The sequence below is a fragment of the Phacochoerus africanus genome, chromosome 1, assembly GCF_016906955.1.
Source record: "Phacochoerus africanus isolate WHEZ1 chromosome 1, ROS_Pafr_v1, whole genome shotgun sequence".
Classification (NCBI taxonomy): Eukaryota; Metazoa; Chordata; class Mammalia; order Artiodactyla; family Suidae; genus Phacochoerus; species Phacochoerus africanus.
Genome location: NC_062544.1, coordinates 203,048,793 through 203,065,929, shown reverse-complemented (window position 1 = coordinate 203,065,929; position 17,137 = coordinate 203,048,793). Strand labels below are relative to the sequence as shown.

The following is a 17,137-nucleotide window of genomic DNA, read 5'->3' as shown; positions in this document are numbered from 1 at the left end:
TCAATCTCCAGCCTCGCTCAGTGGGTTAAGGATCTGGTGTTGCCGTGAACTGTGGTGTAGGTCACAGACACAGCTCAGATCTGGCGTTGCTGTGGCTGTAGCGTAGGCCGGCAGCTGCAGCTCCAACTCAACCCTTGGCCTGGGAACTTCCACATGCCGAGGATGCGGCCCTAAAAAAAAAGACAAAAAAAAAATCAATGCCATAAAATGATAGCGATCATTAACATATACCTACTTCATTTAGTATGCTTTCCAGTGTTGGAGGAGTATCAACTTGAGGAATATCAAATTCCTTATCATCAATCTAAAGAGAGAACAGAAATTAATGCTCACAAAATGATGCTTTCCCTCTTATAATCCTGAAGGTGTTTTAACTTATTAGAACCATTATCAATTAAGAGACAAACATAATACCAAGCTCTTCATACAGAGAGCCAACTCAATAATCCATGATAAAAAGGGTCAGATCAAAAGACACAGAATTGCTCCCTTTCCTTCCACATATTCAGTGATTATCAAGGACAAATATGCACTGACTGCACCAACCTGACAGCCCTTTCCAAGAAGCTTCCGTTGAAGGGCTTTGGCATCTGCTTTCAACGAGAAAAAAAAACAACACTTCTTATGACAAGCCCTAATTCTCTAAGTTTTGACATAAGTTGTAAGCAAGATACAAAGGTTTAACATTGCATTTTTTAGTTAGTTCATAAATTATGGCGGGAGATGATTACATTAAACAACTTATTAAATATTCTCATGGTCACAAAAACCTATTAGTAAAATATCAATGGGGAAAAAAAATGAACTGCACAAGAATTCTAAACCTATCACTATCTCTATGATATTGAGGAGTCATTAAATACAGCCGCACTTCAGTTTCTCCCCCTATAAAGGGGAGTATCAGAGTGCTGTAAAGGTCAAATGAAATGTATTAAAGTGTTTCATAAACTAATGAATTATACAAATGAAGAGTAGTATCACCTCATAAAACTATATATAGATGCCTATGAATCCACATAAAAATGATAAATTTAGAGTCTTTGGATCATAAAGTACACTCTAACCAACATTTCGATTAAACATTATCACTTGACGAAAGCTAAATTTTTACCAGATCATTTTTGAACTCCAGTTCCTTGTCCAGATCTATGTAGGAGAATTTTGAAAGTGAAGCATCTAGATTGAAAGATTTATTCAGTTCTTCATCAGTAGTCTTGGCACAGAAGCTCTGTTCCACATTTTCATGGTCTGGTTCGTTTTCCATATTGACTTTTAACAAACAATTTCAGTCAACATAAGCAAGGTTTTGTCTGTTTTGTTTTTTGGGCTTAGATCATGATGAACTGAATGAAGATCTCTTTTCAAAAAAGAAAAAAAATATATATCATTTAGATTTCCTCAAACGGACATTCCAAAGACTTACTGGGTCATACTTTTGTGGAAACTGATTCTTCACTCAATCATCTGATTATCGGTAAAGAGCAATCAATACCAGAGTACAGGGTATGACATGGGGGGAGGGTTTCTATAAGAGCATAAAGGAGGAACATTTGACCCATGGGTCTGGGAAGTGGCCCATCACCCGAGGTCCTAAGTCTGGTGATAGTGACAAACTTGAGACAAGCCACTAGACCTGGTACCAACTAGATTTAGGTACTTAAGAACATGTAGATAACTGGTATCAAGAGCTGCAATTAACTCCTACGCATTCAAAAACATGAGTAGACCTCCAGTGCTCCTTGAAGATAAGCATATAGACCAGTTCTGTCACTGGCATCCATACAGGGCCACAGGTGTCTAAGGGAACTTAGCACAGACACAGAAAGCCCAGATGGAGAGCTGGTCACTTAATATGATACTAGCAAATCTAAAGGTTCAAATCTACTAGGGGAGAGAGCAATGATGCCGAGAATAAAATAATTCTACAGGTGACTAGAGATGTCTGGAAAGAAGGCTCATTAAAAAGAAACACAGACATCTTGAGGAAAAACAGAAATACTAAAGAAAAAGAAAATGTATGCAACTTGTTTTGATTTTTTGCAGCTGTAAATAACACCATATCAAAAAGAAAGAGACAATTTGGTTTACTTGAAAAGCTGTCTAGAAAAAAACTGTAAAATTTCTAGAAAACTAAAAATATATTCAGGAAAAAAAATTAAGTGTAACAAATTTGCTTGTAAATGTTTTTTGGTTTTGTTATAATTATGCTGAACTTTAAAAAGTCCATCACTTAGCTCTGTTTAAAAAAACCAAATCTATGAAAATAGAAATAATGCCACAGTAATGATGATAATAAAAACAAAGGTCATTTTGTTTTCCAGCCTAGCTGTTTTCCACAATTAGCAGAAATTCTCAGTAGGAAGCTTTTTTACACTACACACTGCCCCACAGGAGGTGTAATCACCACCACCACCAAACTTCCTCACTATAGAAACTTCTCCCATTCTTATTCTTTACCAAAGTGAAGGCAGGAAAAAGGCTGACAACCACTGAGCCACTGAGGAATTAATTTTTTAAAGGGAGTTGAGAATTAGTCCTTGCTATTGTTCTGTTAAAAATAACATGCTCAGGACTTCCCATTGTGGCTCAGTGGTAACATGTTAATCCGACCGGTATCCATGATGACTCAGATTCCATTCCTGGCCTCGCTCAGTGGGTTAATGATCCAGCATTGCTGGGAGCTGTGGTGTAGGTTGCAGATGTGGCTCAGATCCTACATTGCCATGGCTGTGGTGTAGGCTAGCAGCTGCAGCTCCAATTCAATTCCTATCCTGGGAACTTCCATATGCTGCAGAATTTTTTTCTAAAAAAAAAAAGACAAAAAATAATAAAAATAACATGCCCAGGAGTTCCCATTGTCGATCAGCAGGTTAAGAACCCAATTGTTATCCATGAGAAAGTGGATTCAATCCCTGGCCTTGCTCAGTGGATTAAGGATCTGACTCTTGCCGCAAACTTGTAGGTAGCTTGCAGATGCTTGGATCTGGCATTGCTGTAGCTATGGCTTAGGCCGGTAGCTGCAGCTCCAGTTCTGACCCCTAGCCTGGGAATTCCACATGCTGTGAGTGTGTGTGGCCATAGAAAGACAAAAATAATGTTAATAATAACAATAACATGCCCAGAACTCACTGACAATTTTATCTAATTAGGCTTATTTTTTATTACTTAAAATGAATTTTACTCCCTTTAATACTTCTTTTTTATCATAATGAAAAATATTCACTCCCTTTAGTATCTCTTTTTTATCATGAAGTGTAAGCCATGCGACTCATGAAGACAGATCTTTTTTAAGAGATGAAACCAATTTTTCTAGCTAGTACATTTGGTATATTACCAAATACAGGCTAATTTATTTCACATTACAGAAGACAGGCTCTAAGGCTCCATCCCACAAACACATGCTAGCAAATACATTCCTAGAAGACCTAACAGGGCACTCAGTATCTGGCAACATCTGAAAGTATCTTTCCAATCGGTACTAAACGTACTTCTTCTGCAACGAGCCAAAAGCAGACGCAGTATTAGCGTTTAAAAGCCTTTCTTCAGGAGTTCCTGTCGTGGCGCAGTGGTTAACGAATCCGACTAGGAACCATGAGGTTACGGGTTCGGTCCCTGCCCTTGCTCAGTGGGTTAACGATCCGGCATTGCCGTGAGCTGTGGTGTAGGTTGCAGACGCGGCTCCGATCCCGCGTTGCTGTGGCTCTGGCGTAGGCCGGTGGCTACAGCTCCGATTAGACCCCTAGCCTGGGAACCTCCATATGCCACGGGAGCAGCCCAAGAAATAGCAACAACAACAAAAGACAAAAAAAAAAAAAAAAAGCCTTTCTTCAAAGAAGACTGAATTGGCTCATGACAAATCCCTTCCTAATAAAGTTCACTCTTACTTGTACCACTTAGCAAAAATGATTTCAATTCATCAAGGAATGTTTGCAAACATGCACATATTCATATTCAGTGTTTCTTGAGGACAGTTAAGTTTTATTCTTACACTTTTTTTATTTTTTATTTTATTTATTTGTGTTTTTGCCTTTTCTAGGGCCGCACCTGCAGCATATGGAGGTTCCCAGGCTAGGGGTCGAATCGGAGCTGTAGCTGCCAGCCTATGCCAGAGCCACAGCAACGCGGGATCCGAGCCACATCTTGGACCTACACCACAGCTCATGGCAATGCCAGATCCTTAACCCACTGAGCAAGGCCAGGGATCGAACCCACAACCTCATGGTTCCTAGTCAGATTCGTTAACCACTGAGCCACGACAGGAACTCCTTCTTACACATTTTTTTAAATACTGGAAAAGACCACACAGCAAAAACAAAAACTTTAAATGATACAATAACCTAAAACATTTCATTTTTCACATCTTTGTCCCTAAAATAACTCAGAAAAGGAAAACAACTTTTCTGGTTCTTTTTATGTCTTCTATCTGGAGTTAATAAGAGGTTCTCAGAACAGGTCACTGTTAACTCCAATACCACACTGAAGAAGTTTCAAGAAATCAAGCATTCTCTGAAAAAGGACATCATCCTGCCACTCTACCCTACTTCATTTTCAGCCCTCACTTCACTGAGCTATTATTGTGATGTGGTGGCAAAGTGCAAAGAATGTAAGCCAAAGTGTCGATTAAAACCAACTTTGAATCTGGACTTTCCCAGTTCCTATCTGTGACCTTGGCCAATTTTCTACCCTTTCAGAGCCCCTCTATTTCTACATCTATAAGATGAAATATTGCGGCCATTTGTACTGTCTGACTGGAGCATCACCTCTTGTTCTGGGAAAGTTTCCTTCAAACCATGTGATTCTTGCAGAGGCTGTCAATAAAAAAATCCCCAAGTAATAGCGATTACACAATATAGCCAGGGTCCTTCACCACAATTAATTAAAACGGAACTGGTAAGGAAAAGCCATTTCCACTGTGCACTAAACAATGAATAATAAGGCTGAGCAGTATCCCCCCACCCTCCATCCAATTCTGTTCTTCAGAAAAGGTCATTCATTCAACACATATCAGCTAAGCACCTACTATGCATCCATCCCTGGAGATCAGCCTCTACTGACAGAATTTACACTCTAGGTACAGATTCTCTAGCAAGGATGAAAGCAACCAGGGAAGAGGAGGAGAGAGTGTCCTGATATTATTCAGCTGCAGGCTCCAGTCTTTTATGATATTAGCTCTGGCTATAGACTTTTGGCATTTTGGCTACATAAGTAAACATACTCTCCCAATTTTTCTTTTTTTTTTTTCCTTTGGGTGGGGGTGGGAGGTCACTTACAATTGAGAGTCCCAACTCCTAGGAATGCAACGACATATTTTGCAGAGTTACTGTGAGGAATAAATGACATAACAACTTAAAGCATACATATGTTGGTACTCTCTGGGGTATACCATGAACAATGCCTGAACACAGAACAGGTTTTTTAAGAAATTTACAATTTCCTCAAGATTTCTAAATTCTTCTAAAGTTAAAGACCTGGGAGTTCTTGTCATGGCACAGCAGAAACGGATCTGACTAGGAACCATGAGGTTGCAGGTTCGATCTTTGGCCTCACTCAGTGCGTTAAGGATCTGGCATTGTCGTGAGCTGTGGTATAGGTCAAAGACGCAGCTCGGGTCTGGCATTGCTGTGGCTGTGGCGTAGGCCAGCAGCTGTAGCTCCGATTGGACCCCTAGCCTGGGAACCTCCATATGCCATGGGTGCGGCCCTAAAAAGACACAAAAAAAAGTTAAAGACCTGAAACAAGATCTGATAAAGGTCTAGCCAGTGTGAAGCATATCAAAAGTATATCCCTTACCAGAGGGACATATTTCAGATATGTTAGAAGTTTCTTCAAGAACTGAATGAGGAGTTCCTGTCATGGCACAGTGGAAATGAATCTGACTAGCATCCATGAGGATGCAGGATCAATCCCTGGCTTCACTCAGTGGGTTAAGGATCCAGCATTTCTGTGAGCTGTGGTGTAGGTTACAGACATGGGTCAGATCCCAGGTTACTGTGGCTGTGGCTGTGGCCAGCAGTTACAGCTATGATTCGACCCCTAGCCTGGGAATCTCCATATGCTGCAGGTTCGGTCCTAAAAGGACAAAAAAAAAAAAAAAAAAGAGCCAAATGGTAGGGGTTTTGTCTAAGACTAGCACAGGCCCCAGCAGAGCATGAGAGATACTTAATAAAAACTTTTAATTATACTATTAACTCATTCTAAAATTATGCCATTTTGTATATCTACCTCCTCTTTTGTCACCTGCCAGAAGTTATTTTAACAAGTTTTTCCAACCCAAATATACCTATTGAATCAAAAGGTCACCATGTTCAGATTTTTTTGAAAAGGAGAGTTCACTAGAGCAGCTTCTGTAAATTTTTTAGAAATTGAGCTGTGCTTGAATCTACCTTTGGTAGGCAGAATAACAGTACCCAGCAATGCCCATCCTAATCTCCAGAATCTGTGACTATGTTACCTTACATTGTCAAAAGGAACTTTGCACACATGATTAAATTAGGGTCTTCAGTTGCGGGGGAGTATCTAGGTGGGTAACCACCAAGAGTCTCTACAAGTGGAAGAGTGGAGTTCCCGTCATGGCTCAATGGTTAACGAACCCGACTAGTCTCCACGAGGACTCGGGTTCGATCCCTGGCCTTGCTCAGTGGGTTAAGGATAATGGCATTGCCATGAACTGTGGTGTAGGTCACAGACACGGCTCAGATCCTGTGTTGCTATGGCTGTGGTGTAGGCGGGCGGCTACAGCTCCGATTCAGTCCTTATTGGGAACCTCCATATGCCACAGGTGCGGCCCAAAAAAGACAAAAAAATAAAAAAATATATAAATAAAAGTGGAAGAGGGAAGCAAAACAGTGCAGAGAAAGAGATGTGATAACAGAAGCAGGGTCAGAGAAATACTATGTTGCAGGCTCTGAAGATGGAGGAAGGGTGCCAGGAGCCAAGGAATTTAGGCAATTTCTAGAAATTGCAGAGGACAAGGAAATGAATTCTCTCCTAAAACCTCCAGAAGGACCCCAGCCCTGCCACAGTTCGATTTTAGCCTAGTAAGACCAGTGCTGGACTGGTGCACTACTGAACTATAAAATAATAAATCTTGGGTTTTTTGGAGTTCTCGTCATGGCTTAGTGGTTAACGAATCCGACTAGGAACCATGAGGTTGTGGGTTCGATCCCTGGCCTTGCTCAGAGGGTTAAGGATCCTGTGTTGCCGTGAGCGGTGCTGTAGGTCGCAGACGTGGCTCGGATCCCGTGTTGCTATGGCTGTGGTGTAGGCCGGCGGCTACGGCTCCAATTCAACCCCTAGCCTGGGAACCTCCATATGCGATGGGAGCGGCCCAAGAAATGGCAAAAAGACAAATAAATAAATAAATAAATCTTGGGTTTTTTTAAGCCACTAAATTTGTGGTTATTTGTTACAGCAAGAATAGCAAACGAATAGCAAACAAACAACATCAACAAACTTCAATTAATTTGTTTCTGGCCACATTCACCAACACCCTGAAATACTTACCCCTCCCTTGTCACTTGGTGTTGCCCAAATATGTTATAGAGCAAGCTCTTTCAATGTGCAGACCAGTGATGAAATGCTTAATACACAATGCTTAATATTATGCAGACTACACAATAGGTTATATGAAGTCAGATTACTCTTAACAGAAATGCCTATCACAGAATCATGATTACCCAATATGTTGTCCATTTCTAAGTGCTGATAAACTCCTGCTTTAATAGTTCCGAGTGAAGATCTGACATCTTGATAGTTCCCAAGGCTACTCCCTCTTATTCCCAACCAATAAATAATAGATTCAAGGATCATTTTCAAAAATAAAGACATAGGAGTTCCCCAGTGGCTCAGCAGGTTAAGGATCTGGCGTTGTCACTGCTTTGGTGTGGGTTCGATCCCCGCCTCCCTGGCCTGGAAACTTCTGCATGGCATGGGGGGAAAAAAAAAAAAGGTATGTGCCATATAAACAGCAGTGATCCCATTATGACACTGCTCAACTGAACCAGAACTCTAGAAAGTGACCAGGTTAATGTGGAACTCCTACACTAGTTTTGTTTTGTTTTGTTTTTGTTTTTGTTTTTTTAATCTTGCAGACATTCTCAACCATTCTCAAGTTCCAGGATCCTATTTAACTCACGGACATTCTTTTCCTCCCAAAACTAGCATATGAGACACTTCTCACATTACACTGAAATTAAACTTTTTTTAATATACTATATCCTGCAAAAGATATCACAAAATCATGATATGGAAGCAATTTTACATGTTGACTTTGTTTCTGGTCTTCCCAACCCAAGTATTTCTCTTCCTCCACTTCTTTGTTTTGTCTTCTTGTGGTTTGTTTTGTGAAGAAAAATGTAATAGAGAATTAATGTATCTTAGTTTTCTATTATCTTTTTCTAGTAAATAGACTCATTTTTAATAGCGCCCCAATGTCTACAGTGTAAAATTCCAAATTCTAAGCCTTTCTAGGCAGAGTAATTCCTTTACAAATAAGCTTTCTTCCCCCAAAATAGGCACATTTAGGCAACTACAGCCCACAAGTGCTTAGAGCTGCCACTATGAAAAAGCCCAAAACTCTGTTTCTCTCTCTCTTCTCCTGGTAAATGTCTAAATAAGAAGAGTGACCATTAAAACTTAGGAAGTACATACATATAGAACAAATGTTAAAAAGAAGAGGGAGAGAAGGAGAAGAGGGAGGAGTATCTGAGACCTACCTGTGCATGGTACAAAGTTACCAACAGGAACTGTCAGACCTAACTCTCTAGTAGTCCCATTCCAGAAAAGTAAAATCTAACCCCTACAACAAGCCTACAAATATCTATATCGTACGTAAACCCTAACATCATTATCATGTAATTTTGGGGGTGCTGCCGATCAAATACCCCATCTGCCTAGCCAGAAGAGTAAGCACCTAACATCCTTGTGTCCAGTCTGGTCAACTAGTGTCCTTTCCTGAAATTTGTAAATACTGGAGGTAGGCGTTTTCTTTTCTCTTTGGGGTGCGTAAGCTTGAATGATATAATGCTGTTAGAATGAAGATAATTCAATCATTAATTCAAGAATCATTTAGGACTAGTACAGTCTGGAGTTCCCACTGTGGCACAGCAAGTTAAGAATCCAACTGCAGCGGGTCAGGTTGCTACAGAAGTGCAGGTTCAATCCCTGGCCCAGCACAGTGGGTTAAAGGGTCTGGCATTGCTGCAGTTGTGAAGTAGATCGCAGCTGTGGCTTGGATTCAATCCCTGGTCCAGAACTTCCATACACTGCAGATGTGGCCATAAAATTAAAAAAAAAAAATTGGTTCCTTACATATATATATACACACATATGACACGTGAGGCTGTAGGTTAAGAGAAGATGATATCTAAACACCCTGAAAACTCTAAAAAGATCAAAAGTTAAACATACTTCATTAAGTGTAGAAGACCTTGCTTTTTATTTTCATACGTAACTGACATTTGGCATCACAACGGCTGAAATGTCTATAAAAGGACTGGATATAGCTAAAAATCACTAAGTTTCCCCAAAATTCTGGAAGATGGAAAACATCCTTCTGCTGATCCTGATCCATGTACAGAGGAATGTATAAAGGATAATCAATATGCTATTCGCTTGAGCTCTGGAAAAAAAATTTTCTCACATATAACTATGTTTCTCCAACCAGAAATTTTTTTCCTCATTTATCTTTATTCTGCATCTCAGTATCTACTCTTCTTAAATTTAATCATGAGCAAACCCAACTCTTAGACAAGCATGTAGATCCTCCATTCCCATTTATATTAGCTACACTTCAAACACACACCTGATGTGTAATTATTTAATTGCAGACATATGGAGTAAGATTGGCACCACATGTTAACATCCCTGTTTGTTTTGTTTGTTTGGGGGAAGGTGGAGGGACAGTGTGGTAGAGGACGCAGCCTTCCTGACTATTCTAGTCTCAGCCTAATATCAGGAGGGTATGAAGGTTTGGAGAAGGCTAGCCAGCCGTGCCTAATAACCCCGGGGGGTTGGAACCTATCTCACTGACACTACTTCATACCACCCACCCTCCTCTGAAGCACACTCTAACATTTAGGCAGCTCCGTTTCCCCTCTTCTCCAGGTACCACACTTGGAGAACTAACCAGGATACAGGATTGGCCTGGAACGTTAGCTACCCACGTGTTCCCTGCTGCCCTCGCTCTGGGGAACACCTTACAAGCAGAGAGAAACTGGAATGAACCTCACAGGTGCGCAGCAATTCAAAGAGGTGTACACTCCGTCTAAGCCTCGGCCTCACACTCGGGGAGCACACTCACCCCAGTCCTCCAAGGATGGAGAAGCCTTTACCTGCGCCCCAAGCCCCAAAGGCAGGCTGCACACCTGTTCCGTCCGGAGGAGGGGAGTGATCACCCCCCTCCACGTCTCACAATTAGGTGGAGAAGGTACACCTGCACCTCAGCCTCACACTCGTTTAAAACCAACAAGTGGAACTGTCTGACCCAGCTGCAGGCCAAACACAGGTCACGCCCCTCGGCCCCAGAGTCAATCCCGCTGGCCGGTGGGCCTCGGTCCAGTTAGCCGATCCTAGGCCGTGCCACTGTCCCGTGTACCCAAGGCTGAAGCTCAGAAACCCGGCGCACGCTCTCCTCCCTCCCCGGGTACGGCCCCCCTCCACTATCCCCTCCCGGGTGGCCAGCTCTCGGGAGAATCGTTACCTGAGCTCTGGAGGTCCCAGCCCAGGACCCGGGCCCGCGTGCCCCCGCCCCCTGCTCTAGCCTCACGCATGCGCAGTGTCTACTCGGTGGCCACGCTTCCGCTTTCATCTTCTCACCCAGGTCTCTTCTGGGCGGTCTGTCCCTCTAACGCCACGCCCCATTTAAAGGGCCAGAGACACAACGTCCCTTAAAGGTAATTAACACCTTTGGGAACAGGAGAGTGGAAACTTCCGAGGAGGAGCGCAGGCCAATAAATACTAGTCCTTGAGATGAGAAGAAAAACCCTCCTCCAGCCCGGTGTGGGTGAATTTATCTAGGCTTTAAGAAAGTGAACCTATCTTCAGCCAGCCCAAGAAATGGTAGTTGATTCCCAGGCTTTTGGAGTTTGCAACCAGTAATTTTTAATTTTTTTATTGAAGTATAGTTGATTTATAATGTATTATTTTCTGGTGTAAAGCAAAATGACTCAGTTATACATATCTGTTTCATATTCTTTTTCATATTCTTTTCCTTTACGGTTTATTACAGGATATTGAAATAGTTCCCTGTGCTATACTCTAGAACCTTGTTGTTTATTTTATATATAGTATTTTATATCTGCTAATCCCAAACTCTTAACCGTCCCCCACCCTTCCTCCTTTGGTAACTGTAAGTTTGTTTTCCATATCTGTGAGTCTTTTTCTGTTTCATAAGTTCATTTGTGTCATATTTTAGATTCCACATAATAGTGATACAATATGGTATTTGTCTTTCTCTTTCTGACTTAGTGTGATAATCTGTAGATCTTTATATGTTGCTGCAAATGATATTGTTTTATTCTTTTTATGACCAAGTAGTATTTCCATCTGAATATATACCACACCTTCCTTATCCATTCATCCGTCAATGGACATTTAGGTTGCTTCTATGTCTTGGCTATTGTAAATAGTGCTGCTATGAACATTGAGGTGCATGTATCTTTTTGAATTAGAGTTTTCTATGGAGATATGCCAAGGAGTGGGACTGCTGATAGTGCTGCTATGAACATTGAGGTGCATGTATCTTTTTGAATTAGAGTTTTCTCTGGAGATATGCCAAGGAGTGGGACTGCTGAATTATATGGCCACCCTATTTTTAGTTTTTCAGGGAACCATATTGTCCTCCATAGTGGCTGCACCAATTTGCATTCCCACAGTGTAGGAGGGTTCCCTTTCTTCCAGCATTTGTTATTTATAGACTTATTAATCATGGCCATCCTGATTGGTGTAAGGTGATATGTCATTGTAGTTTTGATCTGCATTTTTCTGGTAATTAGTGATGATGAGCACCTCTTCATGTGCCTGTTGTGTATCTGTATGTCTTCTTTGGTGAAATGCCTATTTATGTCTTCTGTCCATTCTTTGGGTTGTGTCTTTGTTGTTGTTGTTGTTATTGTTGAGTTGTATGAGCTGTTTGTATATTTTGGAAATTAAGCCCTTGTCAGTAACTTTGTTTGTAATTATTTTCTCCCACTCTGTGTGTTGTCTTCTTCTTTTGTTTGATTTCCTTTGCTATGCAAAAGCTTGTAAGTTTGATTAGGTACCACTAGTTTATTTTTGCTTTTATTTCTATTGCCTTAAGAGACCGACCTAAGAAAATATTGGTACAATTTACATCAGAGAATGTTTTGTCTGTGTTCTCTTCTAGGATTTTTATGGTATCATGAATTATGTTTAAACTATTAAGCCATTTTGAGTTTTGTATATGGTGTAAGGAAGTATTCTTAACTTCACTAATTTACATGTAGCTGTCCAGCTTTCCCAGCACCACTTGCTGAAGAGAGTGTCCTTTCTCCAGTATATATTCTTGCCTCCTTTGCCAAAGATTAATTGATTACAAGTTTGTGGGCTTATTTCTGGACCCTCTATTCTGTTCCATTGATCCATATGTCTGTTTTTGTGCCAATACCATGCTGTTTTTGTTACTGTGGCTTTGTAGTTTTGTCTGAATTCTGGGAGGGTTATGCCTGCAGCTTTGTTCTTTTTCCTCAGGATTGCTTTGGCAATTCTGGGTGTTTTATGATTCCATATAAATTTTAGAATTATTTGTTCTAGTTCTATAAAGTGCAACCAGTAATTTTTTTTTTTCTTCTTAGGGTCACACCTGTGGCATATGGAAGTTCTGGGCACAGGGGGGAGGGTGACTAGGGGTCAAATCAGAGCTGCAGCTGCCAGCCTACACCACAACCACAGATCTGAGCCCCATCTGTGACCTACACCACAGCTTGCAGCAACACCAGTTCCTCAACCCACTGAGCCACACAGGAACTCCACAACCAGTAATTTTTAATTTTAATCTTTTTAAAGAGGAACATAGAATTACTAGCTTTTTCTTTTGCCAATTAAAGATAATTAGCCACACACACTAAAAACCAACTATTATTTTCTAAATTCCCATCAACATTGCTCTGTAAAAATACATCTTAACACCAGAAGTGTAGCAGAGATACATTCTCAGATAAAGGAGATATCTTTAAAATGGATTAAAACCTATGTTTATTTCTCTTATTCCTCCTAAAAAAAGATGAACTCTTTCAGGACAGACTGGTTTGTAAAAGCCACCATTATAAATGACATTGGCCCCAGGGCACAGATCTTAGGCCCCTGCTAGAGCCTAACATCAAGAAAATAGAAGGAGGAAGACCAACAGAAGATATTCTTGGAAGGAAATGCAGAAACTATGCAGTTGAGCAAACATTTATTAAGCATCAACCAGGTTCACCATACTTCTGGGTCTTTGAAGGACCTAAATGTGGGTAAGACACAGTCTTGCCCTCTAGCTATTCTGTCTAAGAACTCAGTGTACAGACAAAGCCGTAATACAAGGCAGGCTGTTTTGAGTGGTATAAGGAAGATATGAGACCAGGAGTTCCCATGTGGCTCAGCAGAAACGAATCTGACTAGGATCCATGAGGATGCAGGTTCGATCCCTGGCCCTGCTCTGTGGGTTAAGGATCCAGCGTTGCTGTGAGCTGTGGTATAGGTCACAGACAGGGCTCAGATCTGGCATTGCTGTGCCTGTGGCCTAGGCAGGCATCTGCAACTCTGATTCAACCCCTAGCCCGGGAACCTCTGCAGGCCATGGATGTGGCCCTAAAAAGATGAAAAAAAGCAAAACAGAAAAGAAAGGTATGAGACCGTCATTTCAGAATCATGCATGAGGGAAAATGGGGAATGCTCCAGGAAGAAAGTGTTGTCTTATTCGGGCCCTGAAGGATTTCAGTGGACACAGAGCAGGGAAATTACTAGCTGAGGGAACAGTAGGATCAAAGGCAGTACAAAGCAAGATTGGAGACTAGCTGATGTAGCTGTGGCATTGGCAGTGGCTTTCAAATTGTTTTGATCATCATTCACAGAAAGAAATACATTTCAACTATGACCTATAATATATATATAGTGTGCGGTGCAACTTGGTATTTTCTATTCTATTCTACTCTTCTTTTTAAATGATGGCCACTAAATTGATTTCATAACATTAAGGCATTGCAACCCAGAGTTTGCAGCACTGGTGTAGAATGTGTCGGAAGGACAATGGGATTTAAGGCTGGAGAGGCTAGGACCAGATCCAGGAGGGCATTGAACACCAAGTTTGGAGGGGGGGGGGTCTGCTCTTCTGTAAGAGCTTTTGGAGGTCCTTAAGCAAAGGAGTAGCATAATTGTAGCTGTGCTTTTGAACTCTGGAGACCTGCCTTCTGTTCTGAATATCACATTTTTAGAGGAAACCTATTGAGCAGGAGCCTGTCTGGAGCAAAGTAAGCAGGCTGGTGAGATCAGAGACCCTGTCTGAGAGAGAACAGTTGAAAGTGTTGAGCAGGAGGAAATTGGTAGAAGTAGGGGGGAACTGGGTTATGGAGGGAGGCGGTGGGGAAGGTCGCTACCTGACCTTTTTGAAATATCTCTGCAGCAGGTGTAGACTTACTCTGTGTAACTCTAGAAAGTAAAGCTGGGACCTGTGGATAGATGTTGTAGGGAAGCAATTCCAACTCACAGTAAGGAGTGCTTAAGCATGGTCCAAGCTCACATTGCCATCCTTACAGGGTGGTTTACATTAATTAAAAAATCAGACTATTGTATCCTTCTATTGAAAACTTGGGGAAATCAGGAGATAAAAGTAAAGCATAAATTACCCACATTTCAGAAAAGAAGCACTTATGATTTTGGCTCATTTTCATTGGGTCTTTTGCCTTGCATATTTGTATTTTTTTCCCTTGCAGCATATGGATGTTCCTGGGCTAGGGGGTCTACACCACTATGCTGCAGCTTTTGGCAACACCAGATCCTTAACCCACTGAGTGAGGCCAGGGATCGAACCTGCATCCTCACAAAGACTAACTATGTTGGATTCTTAACCTAATGAGCCACAACAGGGACTCAGCATATTTGTATTCTTGACACAATAGACCTATGTAGAAAATACATTTCTGTACCCTGCTTTCTATTTTTTTTTCTCAAGGTTATGTCTTGAATACTATACACTGTTATTCAGATTGTTCACAGATATTTATAATGGCTACATAATTGTGGATAATATAGTTTATTTCACTATTTTTGGACTTTGGGGGGGTCTTATTTTTCACTGTTAACAAGAACATTGCTGTGAATATCCTTATGTAAGGGAAATTACTGATTCAAAGGCTTTGAAAGCTCTTAAGTCTGTGATTAACTACTGCCAAATTGCTTTCCAGAAAAATCAGGCCAGTTTTCATTCTCACCAGAAGTGCTCAAAGGGGCCCAACACACATGCCCACCAGCATTTATTTTATCCTTTTAAAAATCTTTGACAATTTGATAGAGGAAGTGGCTCTAATTTTAATTTGTAGTGGATTACTAGTGGGGTGGAATATCTTTATAAATTTATCAACCCTTTATAGTTATTCTGGGAATGCAATTTCACTGCCTCTGTTTGCATTTGTGATTGGCAAATAGCACTAAGTGAATTGTTGCAGACATATGAGAAAAAAAAAAACACAGAGGGATTTAAAAAATAAATGATGCAGTCACACCAAGTTATAGATAAATTATATTGTGGTATATCGTACAAACAAAGGTTAGCGGGGAATTGAGTCATCACGAGGTATGTGGTTAAATAGGTCTGTGCTATTGCCGTCAGTAAAATATTTATGTTGTAAGGGGCAATTTGGTTTCAGCAAAATACCATTCCTTATATTAAATCGACATTGTAAATTTGAATATCTTCATTTGGTAGTTTTGTTTGTATCTAATTTATAAATTTGTTTTGGTTTTATAAATGCATAAAATATATAAAGATGAATCTTTTCCTTAGTTTTGTGTTTGCATATATATGTGTATGAAATATCATAAAAAATAATTTAAGCCAACTCCAGAGATCCGTGAGACTCTTTTTCCCTTACAAGGAAACTGAACATTTAAGTTTGAGAAATATTGGTCTAAGAGGTCTTAAAATTTCAGTTGTAACTATGTAAACATAGGCGCTGGGATTTAAAAAAAAAAAGAAAAAGGTAAAAGTGGTGTCAGCTTATATATTGGCATTTTTCTACATTGAATGTTGTTGTCATTTCCTACCTTGGAAAGAGCACCAAAAGTTATACTATGTTTAAAGTCAGAGAGTATGTTTTGGCTTAAAATGTACCATTCATCAAAGTTAACTTGGTACAGGTCCTTAAGACCTAGACAGAAGAATGTTTGGATTTATTAAACTTGTCTTTTTAAGTAAGACAACGCAGTCGAGCAGATAGCAATTAATATATGTGTATGCATATATGTTTATTGCATATATACATATATTGCATATATGTATATATGTCTGTGAAGTGGTCTTAGGAGAAATTAAACTCATGGGGGAAAAGCCCCACCAGCACTGTAGGAACCTTGGGGTATGGGAATCAGGGAGGTGGACTGTTTGCATGGCCAGGAGCTAGAAGGGGAAGAGGAGCACCACCCAAGGGATGCTACTGTTGGCTAATGTCCTGATACCCAACCTACTCCTCCAGCTCTCTCCAAGGCAGAAAGGATGGAGAGCATGGTCCAGATGTTGCTTTCGGCGTTGCATTCAGTGTAAGTCACATCTATCCTGAAGGAAAAAAAAAAATGTCTTAAGAGCTGGGAGAGGGCAGAGAGTAGGAGGTGGGTAGTTGTGCCATTTCTTTCTTTGTTCACAAACACAATATAAATTCCTCTCTTTTCCTTTTTAAAAAGGAACCTGTGTATAGGGTTCTTAATGGGTCAAAACACCCAAGACAGCTGGAGGGAAATGAAATTGGTTATCGGTAAGTGACTCAAGTTGATCCAGATGTCATTCTCAGGGTCCCTCTGCCCAGAATGTTCTTCCCCCCAAGATAACCCCATGGTTCTCCCCCTCACCTTCTTCAGGACTTTGTTCAAATGCCACTGTGAATCAGAGCAATACATGCAAAGCAGATGGGGTGAGTACCCTCTTCCA

At 40.7% G+C, this 17,137-nt stretch overlaps 1 protein-coding gene across 3 annotated transcripts in view; it reads right to left on the bottom strand.

The window, feature by feature from the left end:
* The window catches only part of VPS8 (VPS8 subunit of CORVET complex), a 254,741-nt gene extending 243,965 nt beyond the window's left edge, over window positions 1–10,776 (bottom strand). For 2 of the 3 annotated variants that reach the window (XR_007135933.1, XM_047788209.1), the window contains exons 1-3: window positions 10,700–10,764; window positions 1,112–1,357; window positions 236–304 (exon numbers count right to left, since the gene is read on the bottom strand). Coding sequence is in view for 2 of the 3 variants with exons in the window: in XM_047788209.1 (XP_047644165.1) it covers window positions 236–304; window positions 1,112–1,264 (222 nt within the window). In the remaining variant the exon portion in view is untranslated. Of the gene's footprint in view, window positions 1–235; window positions 305–1,111; window positions 1,358–10,699 lie in introns of all 3 variants that reach the window. The other variant, XM_047788199.1, reaches the window with a different exon arrangement.
* Window positions 10,777–17,137: the final 6,361 nt, after the last annotated feature.